General features: G+C 41.1%; 1 protein-coding gene across 4 annotated transcripts in view; it reads right to left on the bottom strand.

Moving 5' to 3' along the window:
• Positions 1 to 19,697, bottom strand: part of ELMO1 (engulfment and cell motility 1) — a 583,566-nt gene that overhangs the window by 375,962 nt on the left and 187,907 nt on the right. For all 4 annotated transcript variants that reach the window (XM_055590394.1, XM_055590392.1, XM_055590395.1 and 1 more), the window contains 2 exons: positions 13,261 to 13,430; positions 917 to 952 (listed from right to left, as the gene is read on the bottom strand). In XM_055590394.1, coding sequence (XP_055446369.1) covers positions 917 to 952; positions 13,261 to 13,430 — 206 coding nt within the window. The remainder of the gene's footprint in view (positions 1 to 916; positions 953 to 13,260; positions 13,431 to 19,697) is intronic.

Below are 19,697 nucleotides of genomic sequence, written 5' to 3'. Positions count from 1 at the left end.
ACAGAGTAAATTCTCAACAAAAGATGGATTCTATTGTCATTACCATAAAGTGTTTCTACTGTATTAAAATATATATCAAAATCAGATTTAAGAAGCTTTATCCTAAAAATTCAATGTTTCTATCTTATTAGAATTTAATAACTGAAGAGTTCCTGCAACTAATACTTTTTCTAGTGGGAGGGGCAGGGGAACATGAAAGCTTGGAGACCACTATTACACTGTTCAGGATTTTCTCCGGAGGTTTAAAAATAAGGTGCACATTTTCAGATGCTGTTCAATCTTCCTTCTCAAGCTGAAACTGTATGCTTAACAACTGGGCCAAATGGAAATTCATTCAGCCTATTACAGAGAGTTTATAAGATCCTATTTGGACTCCTCTTGTTTAGTGAATAATAAAGGCACTGAGGAGGGAATACTCTAAGAAAGAACTTTTGAGATCTCCAGACACAATTATCATGCAATTCAAATACATGGGTAACTGAACATTTTCTCAGACTGAAAGTAAATAATTTTCCTTCCATACTTCAATCTTCAATATTTTTATGTGGATCTTTTTCTTACCACGTCATTGAAGAAAATCAAAGATTTTTGACTTTGAACATTACACAGGCCACAAAAAAGAAAGGTTTTGTTTAAAGTAATACATAAAATTATGCCTAGCCTTGCTCCAAGAGAAGGGTAGCAATCCTGATGTGATCATTCTGTGGTTACAAACATAAAAACACTACCACAAAGCAAAAAGAAAAGGGAAATAATTTTTTTAAGAACCTGTTTATAAGAACATCAAAAAGAAAGAAAAAAAATCACTCAAAATATCTAGACACATAGTTACACAATCATTCAGAGGACAGAGTTTAAATATTCAGAGAAGAAGGAAGTGTTACATCATCTATATCAACAGATCAGAAATTCTTACCAAGGCTTCATGATCTTCTGCAATTTCTGGTATCGTCTGTAAAATTCAAAAGCAACCATGTAAGGCTCATGCATGACAGCAATGGATTTTACACAAATTACATATCATGAATAAAGCCCAGAATGAGCTATATGACAGGTTTAACAGCCATTAAGGGCACTTAATTCATTTCAAAACATTTCTCCAAGTAATAAATTTGTGTTTATTAATGACACAAAACAATCAAAAATAGGGATTAAACTACTATAACCAACCTAATGCATTTACTTTTGAATAAAGGCAACAAAGGGGGCTTCCAAGGTGGCTCAGTGGTAAAGAATCCACCTGCAATGCAGGTGCCACTAGACACGATGGGGGTTTGATCCCAGGGTCAGGAAGATCCCCTGAAGGAGGAAATGGCAACCCACTCCAGTATCAGCTATAGCCTATGGGATCACAAAGGGTCACACACAGCTTAGTGACTAAGCACGCACACAAAGGCAACAAAAACACTCCCTTTAGCTCAGAATGAGTATATATTCAACCAAGGAGGACATCACTAGAAATAAGGGGGAGCATATTTTCAATGAAAAAGTAGAGCCCCAAGGCCTTAAACCAGTTGTTCTTTAAGTATATGCTCAATAGGAGAGAAATAGTTGATTATCTTTCTTTGGTAAAATGCTCACTAATTCTACTTCCTCTTTTCTTAGAGGAAAAAAAAATGCTTCTTCTGAAGGAAGACAGTATGAGACAGTGCAGTAGTCTTGGATGACAGCTGGACCTCAAGAATCGTAGCCTGCAAAAAAGTACACAATCGACAACACTTGTCTGCAAAAGAGGACACTTATGCCTCTTAAAAAACTAAAGATTAGGTCAAAAAAATTAGGTAATAAGTGATTCTATCCTTATCAAACCACTTCCCATTCCTCAAGCCTGCCAAATCTCTAGCATTAAGTGTGTTCTTCCCTCAGTTGGGGGAATACCCTTCCCCTCCTTGTCAGACTAGCTAAACTCTACCCCACATTCATTCCAGGCTCCTCTGTGAAGCCTCCCTGACCTCTGATTTCCCTTCCTTGACTGGACTGAGTGTGGCACCCATGTTGGCAGTGCTGAGAATACACCAGGCATTTGAGTTAGGACATCTCACAGCCCTTCCCGCACCGTGAAGGCAAAGGCTGGCTCTGTAACTCAACTACTAACTATACCATCAGGCACCTGCAGAGTAGGTATTCAATTCAGAAGAAGTTAAATTTCACATTTCAACCACATAAATGTAAATGTAACCACTTCAGAAACCCAAATGACCACGAGGTGATCAGATGTAGTATTTGATAAAACTGGGGAGTTAAAAATGTATGTAGTCTTCCTCTTCCTCCCCTCTTCCTCCTCTTTTACTTAGCTTTATCAATAAATAATATATATAATTAATTAAATTATATATATATATATAAATGCACTACCTAAAAGTTGAGGATTTTGTTCTATTTGAAGGACCTGGACTTAAGCCCATAGTACAGCCTCTCAAGATTGCTTCTGAGGGACTGCTCCAAGGCCTTAAGGGAAGAATCAGTATACAAAGGAATTTTTGCAACAAAAACCAGTAGTCAGAACATCAAGATTACTGTTAAAGACAAATCAGACTTCTTAAGCTAGTGGATTTAGTGCTTTTCTAAGTACTAGAAGATGTTAAGAGTCTGGGCTCCTTGAAATCATTCCTTTGATATGCACCTTAACTATTTAGTGAAGGAAATGGCAACCCATTCCTGTATTCTTGCTTGGGAAATCCCATGGACAGAGGAGCCTGGTGGGCTGCAAAGAGTTGGACATGACTGGGCGACTCTCACTTCACTTAGCTATCTAGGGCCATTATCCTGCTTTTTCCCATCAGGAATCCGCACAGGGAGGGGGTGCAGCTGCAGGGGTTTATGGTTTGATGGCTCTAATGTCCTTTTTTAGCTGAGATGGCCGGAGGACATTTTTCATCCAGATCTATATTAGCTTCCTTTTCTTCTCCTTCAAATTGCCATGGGCAGAGTACAAGAAGTAGGTGGCCATGGAGAGGCAAGCCTGAGCAGAGTTTGGGCCCTTTTGCAAGAGCCAAACACTACCCTCCACTAAAAGGAACTGGGGCTCCTTGGAGAAATGACTCTGGCCAGGATTGGGGCAAGAAAAGACCCAGAAAACCCCAGAACATTTCGTTGAGCCAAAAAGCACAGAAATGCTCAAAGAATAAAGGGAAACAAGATAGTGAGAGGGTAACAGACAGGAAGGCCAGGGGTCTCCAAATGGAGGAAATAGCCTGCAAGTGTCAGACATTTTTCTCTCTCTTAAGCGGCAGGAGGAAACAAACTAGCAATATTTTTTTCCTTCTCTATACAAATTTAAAGAGAGGTTTCTCTTAAAATACTGTGTTGCCATAATGACACCTGGTTTCTCCTGAAGTTAGCTATTCTTGAGCCTAGAGATAACCAATGCCTTTTTCTTATGGAAATGTTTGTCTTAAGCTATGCTAATGTACTATGCCTTTACCCCAAACTCTGTCTCCAAGTCGGTTCCGCCTCTTGGCCCAAAACCTTCTTGACAAACCAGTATGTTATACTCAGATAGTGTTCCCCTAATCTATGTAAATGAAACTATTTGTATGGTGGTCTGCCCTTCTTTAAGATTCAAGTTAATTATTTTATGGCCCAAGATAAACCATTTGGTGCCATTCTAAATTTTAAGACATTCCTTTCTTTCATTAACAGACTGCTAGTGACTATATAACATCCAGCTGAAGACTAGCAGGGGGGTACTCTTTCTGCCCCCTTCTGATGCCTATGTCAGAAGCTTTCTCTATCTCCTTTATACTTTAATAAAACTTTATTACACAAAAGCTCTGAGCGATCAAGCCTCATCTCTGGCCCCGGATTGAATTCTTCTCCTCCGGGGGCCAAGAATCCCCGTGTATTCGCGTGATTCAACAACAACCTTTCAATAGGACACAGAAGACAGCTTGAAGAAGTTTCCAAAGCCATACCGGGGACACTGAGCATCAAGGTAAATAATAATGGTGATGAGTTCTAGCCCAGGGAATAAAACAAGAACAAATGGGCCTACACTGCTTTAAAGGTAGTGTGCTGGTACTGTTGAAGAACTAAATCTCTAGGGAAAACTATATAAATCTGATTTGTACCACTTTCCATTTCCCATGGGTAACTACTCAGGATTCTCTCTTAATTATTTACCAAAGGGGTAAAAAGCATTACTGGGAGATACTTGGAAGGCACTATCTTAACAAGTGGTCAAAGTGAACAGCAATAAGACAGAGATATCATGCGCCATTAACAGGATGCAAAGCATTTGTGATATTCTAGCCAAAGACATACGTTTTCTAAAACAAGAAAACATTGTATAAACCTATAGAAAAAGAGAATTTATGTTTCAAAGGGAAATTGGTGTCCACAGTTTTGTCTAATGGTGAATTAACTGACTTCTTCCCTGCAGGTGAAAAACTAGTCTTGTCTCTATTTGCAGTTCATTTCAACATTCCTCTGTTTCATGCAAATTTGTGTCCTTTGACTCTTCCTTTGAACCGGTGAAAATACCTGCCCAGTTCCCTTATATCAAATGAATAACATACATTCTTGAAACATATGTTCAATTTTATATCTGTATGAAAGCCATGCTTTTACCTTTCCCTGATAATTACCTTTTAATTAGCTACTTATTAATAAACCTCAATTGGAGAATATTCTAAAGATGGCTGACCTATGATCTTGAAAGTGTCAAAGCCATGAGAGAAAAGGAAAGACTAAGGAATAGCTCCAGACTACAAGAGATTATACTAGGGAACCAGTGATCGAAACTTACATGAGTTGTCTGGCAACAGGAGGTCCCAATAAGGAAGAAAGTGCTGCCACCAAAAACTAACCAGGAGAATTCAGGAGGGGCCCAGAGGAGGGTGGAGAAGCCAACCCATATGTCCTACGAACCTCCCGAAATCCTTGCTGGAATCCATCATGGCTGAGAGATTGCACGCACCACCAGGAAGTATGCTGAGTCAGACCAAATATGGGCACAAGCAAGAAGACTGCCCAGAGACAACCCAGAAACTATGCATGACCATAAAACCTGAGATTGTGATCCACAAAACAGAGCAGTTATTCTGGGTTCCTGTACCACCTTGCTGCTCTCTGTCCAGGCACCCCTTACTAATAAAGTTTTTTTTTTTTTTTCTTTTACTTTGTCAGTACTGTGTCTCCTAGAACAATTCATTTTTGAGTGTTCAACAAGCACCTACTGTTCAGACCTGGAAAAGGTCCCCCTTCCTGCAACAATTAGGAGAAGGCAGGACAACTGGGTGCAAAGGGCTCTCTGGGATTAGATCTTTGTAAAGGACACAATCAGGACAACTGGTGAAACTTGAGCTTGCAACTTTTCCATTAAGTTTGGAACTGTTAAACTACTTGAATAAGCCACCCTTTAGAGGAGGCAGCTCTAATACTCTGGCTTCCTATATAATCAATCCAAAACCCGAAACCTACAAATGCCTCCAGGTTAGGAAATGGAAACCTAAGGACAAGCAACCAGACTTGACTAACAGTCTAACAAGGCCCTTGCTTGTTTCCACTTCTTCTCTGTAAGAGACTCTTACCTCCCCAACTAGCTCCTGTGGATAGAGTGTTCCTAACCACTTCCAGTTTGGCACTGACCAATTCTAACTGATTTCTGTTCAAATATACTCTAAAAATGTTTTGCTATGGGTCAGTTAATCTTTTAACAGAACTGCTTCAAAATTAATGCTTGTCAGAGGTGTATGTGTGTGAAATATATAAAGCAATCAAAGCAATTTTTCAAAATAACCTTCTGGCCTCAGGCCTGTGCATCCTTAGGTATATATAAACATGTGTGTGTGTGTGTGTGTGTGTGTGTGTTCTAACCCCTGTAGCAGATTCTGGCTTTAGAAAGTTCTTGACCAGAGTACAGAGAGAGAAATTCAGTGTTTCTCACTTCTCTACTTCCTCACCTTGGCTTCAGAGAAACATAAGCAGAAGAGGAATTTTTTGTTGTGATGTCTGTTTTCTTATCTGAAGTTCTCTCTCTCTTTCTCTCCTTCTCCTTTTCCCTCTCTCTCTTTCTCTGTCTCCATATATATCCACTTTAAAAGAAACATAATCAGGAGAACAAATGATTCTCCAAAGACGATGCTTCACAGTGTTCAGAAGCCCCTCACCTTAGCCCAAGCTGTGGCATCCTTTCCCCAGCAGAAGACAACCTCTCCTTTAAACAGGCTGTATGGTCCCTTCTTATTTCTATTATGAGAGTGATGGACAAAGACACAGAGACAAAGCAAAAAGGGATGGCAAGGCGGAGTTTCAGCATAAGGAATTTTCTGCCACACAACCCCCAACAAAGCCCAAGAAGGTCGACCCCTTTGGCGTTTGTGATGCAAATTCCTGGCAGGGCCCCAAAAGGGCTGCTCCTGTTGAAACACCCTGAGCTCTGTGTCCTGCAGCGCTAAGAAGGCAGACTGAGGGAGCTGGAAGACTCAGCCAGCTTCTCAGCTGGGACCCACGGACCACACAGAGCTGCTTCTTTCTGGTTCGGCCTGGGGAGCCGCTGGCTCCTCCTCGTGGCCTCTGTCCGAGGTGAAGTACAGGACACGCATGGTGTGACCTGCGCTTGGCGGCTGGCAGAGATTCCCTGATCAATCTGGCCTGGCCTGGACCTTCCACAACAACCATGGTTTATAAGAAACACTGAATTCTCAGAAGCAAGAGCCTGAATTAGAGCCAATAATCCGTGTCCGTGAAGCTTAGCAAAGTCACTTTCAAGAAAGAAATTTATCTTTTGTGTGAAGACAAAAAAGGTCACACATAGTCCCAAACTGTCATATGCATGACTGTGTCTTCTCCCTCCCCACCCAACAACACACACATTCTGTGTCTAACCCAGTGTCAGGAATATCTGGCATTCAAAGAATACATACTTAGCTGAGTGAATAAAACCTAGAAACCCATTCTCAAATGCGGGTGCCAGGCAACGTCAAGGCCAAGACATCCTTTTGCATGCTTAATTTAGATCATAACTGAATGTCCACACCTGCCACACAATCACAACTCTGACTCCAACCAGCAGAAAGTGACCTGAATCATCAAAGTTTAGTATGAAACTGTGTATTAACAATGACAATTTATATGAACAACACACATAGCTATACACACACCCGAACAGCCTCATCTGTGTCATCTATATGACAGAATGGGGAGGAGACTGGCAATTTATACAACAAAAGTGGTTTGTTTTTAAGACAATTATTTAAGGGCTTTGCTGTGCTGTGTGCTTAGTCACTCAGTCGTATCCGACTCTGACCCCATGGACTGTTGTCTGCCAGGCTCCTCTGTCCACGGGATTCTCCAGGAAAGAATACTGGAGTGGGTTGCCATGCTCTCCTCCAGGGGATCTTCCCGACCCAGGGTTCGAACGCAGATTTCCTACACTGCAGGTGAATTCTTTACCATCTGAGATACCAGGAAGTCCACTTAAGGGAAAGAGTCCAATAGTTATTTTAGAGATATACATATAAAGTAACTATGGGACTCTTTCCACTGTTGCTAGCATAGCCAAATTTTGGAGAAATCAACTAAGCAAATAAAAAGTCTTGTAAATTCCCCAGATTAGTGAAAACTCCTCAAATACCTCACTGCTATTTTTCTTAGGAAAGCCAGAATCCCTAAGGAAACACCAGCCCAGTATTGCCCAGGGTGTTAGGGATGGACATACTCCTACAAGAAGGGTAAAGTACAAATTAGGACATGTCAGCAAGCTATGGGGCTGTTCTTATTTTAAAACAGCTTGAATATGTGCTGAATTAGTAATTTTATTTCAATAAAATAATTATTCACAAAGATTCTGCTGAAAGAAAAACTGATGAGAGAATGTTCACAATCATAATAAAACCTCAAAACAGTAAATATCCACCAATAGGGGAAAGGTTAATTCCACTCTGCATATCCTTCAAATTATCATATTACACTGCTTACCAACTGCACTTCAACAGAGCTTTAAAAATGAATTAATAGGCAGACAACAACCTAGAGGGGAGGGGTGGGGAGATGGGAAGAACGCTGAAGAGAGAGGGGATATATGTATATACAGATAGCTGATTCACTTTGTTGTACTGCAGAAACTAACATAACGTTGTAAAGCAATTATACTCCAATAAAAGATAGGCAGATAACAAAAATTACGAAGGGAATAATATTTAACGACATAGCACTATTGTTAAGTACAAAAAGACTACAGAGACCATTAATATTATAATTCTACTTTTGTAAGACCTGTGTCTGTGTGTTTAAGCCTGTGTGTGTGTGTGTGTGTGTGTGTGTATCTATAAGAATGTACAAAAACAATATACACCCAGATGTTAAAAATATTTGCCTCTAGTAAGGCAGAAGACAAATGATTCTTATTTGTTTCTTTCTGCTTACTTACATTTATTTTTAAATAACAAATAAATGAGTTTTTGGTAAATATATGGATTTAACTTTTTTCACTCTTAACTTTTCTGCCCAGGGTGGTGCTACTGCTTACTCATACTCCAAGGGCGTAATTTGCCGGTCATGTTGCCAAGTGGGAAACTAGAAGGATCTTGCCCTTTCATTCTTGGAAACGTTCCTCTGTTCTTCTGATTGTTGAACAGCAAAAGGGCACAGAGTAAACCATCCAACTGTGTGTGTGCACAGCAGCATAGACAAAGAACATGGCGTTTAATTAAAACCCTAAGAAAAGCAGTGTTATTCACTACAATGGATTTAAAGTTGCAGGTACAATTTTTTTTTCTTTCTAATAAAACAAAATACATCATTTCCGAGAATCTTTTAATATCTATCCTTAAAAAAAAAACAAAACAAAACACAGAAAACAAAAATAATTGCCCATTCCTTAATGGATACCATTTTCTGACTAAGGCTGGAGAAACAAGTTTCCCCCAAAAATGTATATGCTTTCACATCTATCTCTCAAGCTGACACTAGGAATGGAATTTCAAAATTATACAAAAATGGAAAAATGAAATTCAAGTTTTAGACACTGTGTTCTGCCAAAGTGTCACTGCCTCTTGCTCCTCTGTTGTTCATTTTTTCCCTGTAGTCTCTCCTGGTACCAGCTGGAAAGAGACGTTATAAAGCTCAGCCTTGGGTAATGGCAAGCAGGCAAGCAATCTTTGAATCTCATTATAGCTCAAAGTAAGAAGAAAAATTCCAGCTACATTTCTTCAGTGTTTCCTAAAAATTTCCACAGGTCCCGCTCAGGAAACTGCTGCCTTTCCCACCTGGAAGTCTGCCCAGGAGTCATAAGTAAATGCCTTCCAAATTGCAGGATCTATTTAATTTGTGCAGCTTCTATTCCAAAGGTTTCCTGTTAATTAATTAAAGTCTTGTTTAAGTTTAATTGAGAAGCTGAGTTTCCCTATGACAAAAAAGGTCCTTCTCTTTTCCTTTTCATCTGAGCAAAAGATCTGAAAATAACTGTTCATCAAATGAGCAGCTTCCTAGCATGAGTGGCAAGACCTTGCAGAAGGAAGGCAGGAAGGTTGTACAGCTCCGGTGCCCTCTTTACTCCATCCCTATGGGTAGTGTGACTTTGAACTTATACGCAAAATGGTGATAAGGGCACACACCAAGGTCATTCAGAGAGATATCATCCCTTCCCAGTAACACAGTGTGACGGGAAAGTATCAGAGACAATGCAAACCAGAACACACTCAAGATCTGGTCTTGAGTTCTGTTCATCTGTCTGCAGTCAAGTTGCATGTAACAAACTGGGATGCCTTACGGATTATAAATAATTAAAATATGAATGAGTATGATACATTTTTGAAAAAAAAGAATTCAATTACTGTGGTTCACATACAGTAAATTCAGTATTGACATGTGAAACCTAGTGATATAATTCAGATCTGCTGTCCCCAATGTTCATTCTGTAGGCCACTCCATGAGTCAAGATAAATTACAGAAAAGGCAACAGCACAGATGAAAACCACTAAGGTTGACAAGGCCATACATAGTATCCGTTTTTACTCTTTCTTCTCTCAAGCACAAGTGGTAGTGTCTCCTTGATGAGTGTCATGGGCTGAACTGTATCCCCTGAAATTCATATATTGAATTTCTGTCCCCGATACATTAGAATGGGGCAGTATTTGGAGATAAAGCCTCTAAAGAGGTGATTAAGTTAAAAAGAGGCCTTTAGGGTCCTAATCCAGTCTGACTGGTGTCCTTGTAAGAGGAGGCAAACTGGACAAAGAGACACCTAGGATGCTTTTGATTAGAGGAAAGACTATGTAAGGACATAGGAAGAAGGTGGGCATGCTAAGGCACTTCAGTCACGTCCAACTCTTTGCAACCCTATGGACCGTAGCCCTCTGGGCTGCTTTGTCCATAGGATATTCTAGGCAAGAATACTGGAGTGGGTTGCTGTGCAGTCCTCTGGGGGATCTTCCCCGGACCCAGGGATCAACCCACGTCTCTTAAGTCTCCTGCATTGGTAGGTGGGTTCTTTACCACTAGCACCACCTGGGAAGCCCTATAGGAAGAAGGTGACCATTAGCAAATCAAAGAGAGAGCTGCAGAAGAAACCATGCCTGCCAACACCTTGAGCTTGGACTTTCAGCCACCAGTATTGTGGGAATAGAATTTCTGTTATTTAAGCCATCTGCTCTGTGGTATTTTGTTACAGAAGCCTTAGCAAATGAATATAATGAGAAACTAAAAAATTAAAGCTCCTAGCATGCATTCTCCCTGATTGTCAAGTATATAACTGCCAACCTCCAGAGGTTCTGGAGCTCAGTTCCAGTCCTCTATTTAGGGTACATATCCCATGCACTCTGGTTTTCAGTGTATGGACCACTGTAATTGTAATTATGATTGCAGTTCTGATAAACCTGGGAGTATTAACACAATGTCATTCTGAATATGCCAGAGTTTAAGCCCCTGGACACTTAGGTATCTGTGGCAGAACCACCTAATATTATCAGGTTCCACTGAAACTGGTTCTAGTACATTGTTTTTGATATGCCAATGGCTGAGATTCAGATAAATCAATAAATGTGGGAACACATTTATGTTTTTGTTTAACATGTTACAAATGTAATGGAGGCAGAAGCTCCCAGGGCTCACTATCCCACCAGAAGTGGTAATGGGTGTGAAGAAGGGCCTACCATGTATGGCAAGCTCATGAAGTCATCCACAGTCACCAGTGAATGTGTTTGTAATCACAACTCGCAATCCACTGTCCACTAGTAACAAGAAGTGAGGAATCTGATACACTCCTCACTGGATTCTAGCCTGGAGCTTCCGACAGACAGAATCCTCTTTCTCCTTTTCCTTGGGTGAGCCTCATGGATGGCTAAACTTATTCAACTTCCCTTCAAGTTGCTGCTTCAAGCATCAACTCCAATTTACAGTAACCACTTTGGATTTTGATAACACCCAGAATTTGAGATTCCCTGGCCTACTCCAAGTCCATGTTTGCCAAAAATTTAATAAGCCGAGTTTTAGTCATCATTTAAAAAATAGATAATGAGATAGTTGGATGCATCACTGACTCAATGGACATGAATTTGAGCAAGCTCTGGGAGACTTGAAGGATAGGGAAGGATAGGGAAGCCTGGCATGCTGCAGTCCATGAGGTCACAAAGAGTCAGACACAACTGAGCAGCTAAACAACAACAACAAAACAGATAATACTGTCTACAACTGACCCTTTCCAGATCACCCAATCCTGATTCCCAGTCCTCTTGGATTAGGTTTTCCCCACTTCCATTATTCACTCCTAGATATTTTCTCTACTTGTCTGTGAAGTAAGACCCCCCCAACTCTAAACTCTGGAGAACATTCTAATATAGGAGATATTTCTATTGTTATAAAACATGCTCTTTGAAATAGAAAAAAAGAATCTTTTATTAGCCAGTAGCAGAGGCTAAATAATGCCAAGTGTAGGAGGAGACAGGAAGGAAGAAAAGAAGGAAGGAAGGCAGTGGGCTGAGACAGGTTTCTACTATGTACAGTCATCAGGTCATTCTTTAAATCACCACATACTGAAGAGAGATTTAAATAACCCAGGTTTAAACTGCAGTTCTCAGTGATATTTATTCTTTCCTAATAAATACCTACCCCAGCTCTGCACATTATTCGTTTGGCATATTACTATGTAGTTGGCTGGCTCAGCATCCCCACAAGGTCTAACTGACATACTCTAATAGTCTTTACCAGTAGCACCTGACCATATAGAAATGAGCAGTTTCCTGTGGACCCTAAGCTGTCATTCTGTGGTCAAGGGAATGATCTGTCCACACATATAAAAGCTAGGTCCATCTAGCTCCTTAGACTTCACAGTCACACCACAGAATCAAACCTTTCCCTAAGAAGATGAACTCCTCAATCAGAAATGCCCATTCCTTCCTTGCTCAGGATAGAACTCAAACTCCTTAAAGCCCATTCACTGACACCCTCCTGTAAGGTTCCATGGGATGTAACTGGTCCAACCTCTAGCTTCCCAGCCCTCAGGAGGAATTGCACCTCAACTGAATTCTGCCTCTAAAAAGTTTTGGATGGCAAGATTCACATCTTGTAAAATTTTCCCGACTTCTAATTTTTTGTACACAGTGGGTACCTAATAAATGCTTATCGTGCATACATGCTAAGTCGCTTCAGCTATGTCCGACTCTTTGCCACCCTATGGACTGTAGCCCACCAGGCTCCTCTGTATGGGGGATTCTCTAGGCAAGAATACTGAAGTGGGTTGCCGTGCCCTCCTCCAGGGGATCTTCCCGACCCAAGGATCACACCCATGTCTCTTTATATCTCCTGCATTGGCACGTGGGTTCTTTACTGCTAGCACTACCTGGGAAGCTGAATGTTTATTGTACTTAATGGTAAATAACTAAATACATGTATTTGATCAGTCAAATGTTAATGTAAAAAAACAATTACTTTAGGCATGCTATTTAGACCTGATTTAAGACTCTGAAATCTAAGGAGGTATTCTAATTTTCTTTAAAAATGGAGTCGGGGAGGAGAATTCTTTTTGCAGATAAGCAAAGGATGTGAGGGATTTATATTTTAAAGAACTATAATTTGTGTTGGAAAGGCCCTTAGAGATAATGACCTAATATTTCTCCTTCTAAATCTGAAATTTCAGACTGTGTTAGATACTGACTAGTTGGTGGGTGGAGAACATAGTGATCCTTAACAAAACCACACCCCACACGCTATCTTAAACGCCATTTTTTTTCCTGAGCCTAGACAATTTCTGGTATTTAAAACTAGAAATTCTAAGAACAAGGAAAGTATACCCAGAATGAAGTCTAGATAAAAGGTGCTTACTCGGTGCCACTTTCCACCATCTGTGTCAAGAGAGAGATGCCGTCCAGATTTATAAACTCCTGGGCAAATGTGACGTCCCGGGAGAGGCTGGCCAAGTCCTTCAGGGCCTCCAGCTTGGCGTCCATACTCGATGACTGGATTCGCTCATGGAGCTGCTGGGCGTTTTGAGCCTCACCGGAGAGAAAAACAAAGCAAAGAGTGTTCACAGAGGAAACCACCACAGATCAAAAAAATAAATAAATAAAATCACCATCTCATTGAGAAAGGAAGAAACAAAGGCCAAATGCACAAGTTCAGTTAAGTATTACAAACCACGGGAGGTTTCCAACCATAATGACTTCACCTTCAGGCAATGCTTGTCAATTTCACAACAAAAATCAGTTGCCTTTCTTTGACAGGACCCATATTCCCATCTCAAGGAGAAGCAAGAGCCCAAGAACAGTAAAACCTCAGAAATGGAGCAGGTATGGCAGTGTGGAGGGGAAAAGGGGGAGAATGTTTACTTTTTAAGTAAAATTATTATCTACAAATGACAAAAAGCTATTTGCTTAATTAAGCAATTACACAAATTTATACAGCATGTTCAGCCGTTCAGTCAATACTCTGAGTAATAACTGCCTACACAAAATGTTCAAAAGCGTCATTAGACACCCAAATAATCTTTCGGGGTTACTGAAAATCTTCCAGCACAACACAACGGAGCTTGTAAATTCCACTTTTCAACAACATGTGTTTCATGCGCATTAGTTATTTACAGCATGATTTTAAAACAAAGTAATTAAACAAGCAAACACAAATACAAAAAAAAAAAATTTAAAACCAAATTAGCAGCTTTGCCTAGAATTAGAGTTCTCATTTTTAAGGCATTGGCACCTGGCTTCTACATCCAAGATAAAAATATACTGGAGGATCTGAATGTCTAGATAATAAGGTGTCTTCACATTATGTGGTTTTCAGGGACAAGCAGCCTAAGAAAGCGACATTGATGCAGGGGTCCAATCCACAAAAACTCAGCCACATTGGGGAGGGGCCTCACGGAGGTATGTTGGGCAGCACGAACGGTTGGTGCAAAGGAAAAACAGAAGGAACAGGCCTGGGATGTCTGCAGGGACAGAAAGAGGACCAGTGTGCCTGCGGTTGGAGGGCAGAGGGGAGCGTGTAAGGAGGTGAGGACAGGCAAACAGACTGGGCCAGGTGGCCTAAGAAGTTCATGAGCAGAAGCAGCAGAGCTGGAGGAATCCTGGGTGGTGATGATCTTCCCTGACTGATAGGATGAATTTAAACATCTAGACAAATGTGTGGTACCTTTGGCGCTCTTAAAATAGCTTTCATATTCAAACACTAGAAGCAATGAATATATAAATGCACACATATTTGCATAAACATGACCCAAGGAAACAAATCAAGATATAGCCCACTGTTATTTATGAATTGTAATGTTCTGCATAATTTTTTGTTGCAAGCTTCACTTTTCAAATTTTCCATGAGTCTGTAATATCTTTATATTTGGGGGAAATTTTACATTATTAAAAAATAAAATAGCCTTAGTTTTGATTTTCCAAGCAGTTAGAACAACTGAAAAAGACTCTAATAGCTGTGTGGGTGATTGTATCAGAGAATAAGTATTATTTTCCAGCATTGTCCTAGGAGAGAAAACAAGTTTCATCTTGAGTCACTCAAATAGCATGGTGTGGCTGCCTAGTGTCCTGGGATGAGAAAGTTTTGGGCCCAAGCTCAGAGGCAAATAGCCTCTGAGGGATCACAGTGGACACAGAATAGGTATACACAGTAGATGCGTGCCAAGTATTTACCATCTCTGTTCTTTAAGGTCCTAATTAAAGCTTTTCCCAAGGAATTTCCCGAATTGTTCTGGGTCCATGATACCAGCTAAGAAGTAATCAAAAAAGTCTATAGGCTCACAGATATTTTCAAATGTGCACTCAGTATTGCCCAGCAAGCCAACCAAGTTTCCCTGGAATGTCTGCTGCATGCGTACTAAGTCATCAGTCATGTCTGACTCTTTGTGACCCTATGGACTACAGCCCGCCAGGCTCCTCTGTCCACAGGATTCTCCAGGCAAAAATACTGGAGTGAGTTGCCATGCCCTCCTCCAAAGGATCTTGCCAACCCAGGGATTGAAGGTGTGTCTCTTACTCTCCTGCAATGGCAGGTGGGTTCTTTGCCACTAGCGCCACCTAGGAAGCTCCCTCCGAAATGACTCTTCCACATCTTTTCTTCTTTCCTTAAACCCCCTCATTTCCTGCTTCCCTCACACTGGTGATCTTGCCTTACATCTTATTGAGGAAATCAAAGTAATCAGCCAGGAATTTCTGCATCTTCGTATTTCAAAAAGCACAGAGTTCCTTCAGCTTCCTGTTTGCAAGGACACGGCCCCGGGGCCTCTGTGCTCCTGCTCTGCTTCTTTCTGAATCTGTGCACCTGACCCCTGTTTCCTGTCCAAGGTCAATCGTTCCCTTATCCCGGCCCTAGAGCTGTCACCCTCTCACCTTCTCAGGCATTCTGCCCCTACTGTGTCCCCCTTTCTTTTGTACATCAGTCTCTCTCTGTGCAGTAGATCAGGTCCAGCTGCAAACATCTCTAACAGGCCCTGTTTTAAAAACAAATGAAAAGGTGTGTACATTTGTCACACCTTTGCACATTGAGTCAATTCACTTTGAGCCAGGCCCTCGTTTCACTGCTTCCATTCTCCACAACAGTTCTGGAATTAAGAGTGGGTCTAAAATTGTCACTCACCTCACCTCACATTCTCCTCCTCACCTCCATCCACGAGCTTCCATACTCACCCCCATCTACCCAGACAACGTCTCCACGACGCCGTGTCTACCTCCCTCATCCGGTCCTCCGTACCTTCTCAGCAGGCCTCAGCACACCTAAGTGTGCCTAACAGACTCCTAACTGCCTGGTTGACGTGTCCTCATGGACACAGGACAGGCACCTCCAATTCTTCATTTCCCGCTTCCTAAACTTTCTATTCCAGTAAGCAGCACTGCTGTCGATTGTGCCCAAACACCAGGGACATCCTTGCAGTCTCCCTCAAGGAGAACCACAGCCCCAGGATCAGGAAGTGCTGGGGCCTGCCCTCCAACACTCCTTCAGACCCTCCATGTCCAGAACACACAGGCAGCCCGCGCCATCATCTCCAACTGGCACTGCCACCCCGTCTCCTAACCCAGCCCCTTGACACTGGCAGTCTGTTCCAGGGCAGCATCCAGAGTGATCCTGTCCCCCACTCTGCCTAAAAGCTTCCACTGGCTTCCCTCTGTGTTAAGCTCATAGGGCGACAGCAATAAACAGAACTTAAGACATCCTGCCATCTGTTTTAGGTTTCTCGGCTCAGGAGAAAGAAATTGGCTCAAAAAATCACTAACGGTCTTACAGTTAAGAATCTCTGACAACCTGAATCCACAGAGTGACTGAGGTAACACTATTTTTCTTTTAGCCACAGTAACTGGCCCCCCAAATCAGCGCAGCAGGCTCTTTAACCCAGATGCTTCTAATATCAGTTCCCCAAATGCAAGAGAGCAGAAGGCAGAGTTGCACTTAAAGCAGATGAAGCAACAGCAGATACTTGATAAGCAATTTTATTTAATTTGTCCACATGGGCCAAAATGAGGGATAAGAGGCAAGAAGAGTTCAGGTCATATATAAAAGGGCTCTTAAAAATCTAATAGTTTGGAATACTGGAATGGTTTTAGCATTGAATGTCATGATTCATCTCTCGTATACTGTAGTCATATTATGAAATTTGTTTGCAGATTTATTTAATTAAAAATAACATCAGCCAGGACTTCCCTGGTGCTCCAGTGGCTGATTCCGTGCTACCACCACAAGAGGAACAGGTTCGATGGCTGATCAGGGAAGATCCCATATGCTACAGTTCAGTTCGTTTAGTTCAGTCATTCAGTCATGTCCGACTCTTTGTGACCCCATGAATTGCAGCACACCAGGCCTCCCTGTCCATCACCAACTCCCGGAGTTCACTCAAATTCATGTCCATTGAGTCGGTGATACCATCCAGCCATCTGTCATCCCCTTCTCCTCCTGCCCCCAATCCCTCCCAGCATCAGAGTCTTTTCCAATGAGTCAACTCTTCGCATGAGGTGGCCAAAGGACTGGAGTTTCAGCTCTAGCATCATTCCTTCCAAAGAAATCCCAGGGCTGATCTCCTTCAGAATGGACTGGTTGGATCTCCTTGCAGTCCAAGGGACTCTCGAGAGTCTTCTCCAACACCACAGTTCAAAAGCATCAATTATGTAAAGTTAAAAAAAAAAAAAAAAAAAAAAAAAAAAAAAAAAAAAAAACAAAAGCATCAATTCTTCGGCGCTCAGCTTTCTTCACAGTCCAACTCTCACATCCATACATGACCACTGGAAAAACTATAGACTTGACTAGACAGACCTTTGTTGGCAAAGTAATGTCTCTGCTTTTCAATATGCTATCTAGGTTGGTCATAACTTTTCTTCCAAGGAGTAAGCGTCTTTTAAATTCACGGCTGCAGTCACCATCTGCAGTGATTTTGGAGCCCCCAAAAATTAAGTCTGACACCGTTTCCACTGTTTCCCCATCTATTTCCCATGAAGTGATGGGGCCAGATGCCATGATCTTCGTTTTCTGAATGTTGAGTTTTAAGCCAACTTTTTCACTCTCCTCTTTCACCTTCATCAAGCGGCTTTTTAGTTCCTCTTCACTTTCTGCCATAAGAGTGGTGTCATCTGCATATCTGAGGTTATTGATATTTCTCCCAGCAATCTTGATTCCAGCTTGTGCTTCTTCCAGCCCAGTGTTTCTCATGATGTACTCTGCATATAAGTTAAATAAGCAGGGTGACAATATACAGCCTTGACATACTCCTTTTCCTATTTGGAACCAGTCTGTTGTTCCATGTCCAGTTCTAACTGTTGCTTCCTGACCTGCATACAGGTTTCTCAAGAGGCAGGTCAGGTGGTCTGGTATTCCCATCTCTTTCAGAATTTCCCACAGTTTGTTGTGATCCACACAGTCAAAGGCTTTGGCATAGTCAATAAAGCAGAAATAGATGTTTTTCTGGAACTCTCTTGCTTTTTCCATGATCCAGCAGATGTTGGCAATTTGATCTCTGGTTCCTCTGCCTTTTCTAAAACCAGCTTGAACATCTGGAAGTTCACAGTTCACGTATTGCTGAAGCCCGGCTTGGAGAATTTTGAGCATTACTTTACTCACGTGTGAGATGAGTGCAATTTTGCGGTAGTTTGAGCATTCTTTGGCATTGCCTTTCTTTGGGATTGGAATGAAAACTGACCTTTTCCAGTCCTGTGGCCACTGCTGAGTTTTCCAAATTAGCTGGCTTATTGAGTCCAGCAGGGTGCAGCCAAAATAAAATAAAATAACAGCAGCACATGGTACAGAAATATGTATTATCAGAAGTTATAAAGTGAAAAATAGAGTTAGCATAATGCTAAAAGTTTCTTGTGGTATTCCTTGAGAACCATTTCTATTCTTTTATTGACATATACCTATTTTCCCTGTGCATCAGGGGGATGACTCTACACACCATGTTCTGCAACCTGCTTTGGCACTTAACACAATTCTGAGGTGCCTCTGATGCAGCACATGCCACATTCTTTTTCACACCTACACAGTATTCTGTCACACAGTTATCACCTAATGCATTTAACTAGTCCCAACTGATAGTTAATAGGTTCCAGCTTTTGATTATTGAAAGCAATGATGCATACAGCCCTATGGATGTGTATGGGGTGTGTGTGTGTCTGTGTCTGTGTGTCTGTGTGTGTATCCTACAGTGCTTTTGTGAGACTATCTATTGGATAAATTCCCAGCAGTAAAATTGTCAGAACAAAGACACATGCATTTTAAGCTTGGGTGAATACAGCTAAATTGCCCTCCAAAAAGGCTGTACCAATTTATACTTTTGACCCCACAGCATCTTTGCCTCGTGCCTTGATTATCAAGAAGTGTACATTTTCATCTCTTTTTTGAGAGGAAGATTAAATTTCTTCTTTCACAGCTATAGGTATATAGCATATATAGGTCTATGTAGATCCTGCTTGGCAAGATAAGATAGATAAATATATAGATTTATAGACAGAGAGAAAGAGATCATTTTTGTTTATAGATTTTGGACCATCTATTTTGGGGGCAGTTTATTTATTCACAAGGGATCCTGCAATTTGAGGAATTAACCCTCCATTTATTACTTACATTGCCAATAGTTTTTCTTAATTTGCTATTTTTTACTTTGTTTCTGGAATTTTCCCCCCAAAAATTTCTGTGGTGTTGTTTTTATTTTTGGTAATCAAATTTATTAATCTTTTTCTTTGTAACTTCTGAGTTTTGTGTCCTATTTAGAACTTAGAATTGCTTTCCATACTCCAAAACTACAAATATATTTACTATAAAAACTTTCCAAAACAAAAATT

This window comes from Bubalus kerabau, chromosome 8 (genome assembly GCF_029407905.1).
Source record: "Bubalus kerabau isolate K-KA32 ecotype Philippines breed swamp buffalo chromosome 8, PCC_UOA_SB_1v2, whole genome shotgun sequence".
NCBI lineage: Eukaryota > Metazoa > Chordata > Mammalia > Artiodactyla > Bovidae > Bubalus > Bubalus kerabau.
This window is presented reverse-complemented; position numbering and strand designations above follow the sequence as displayed.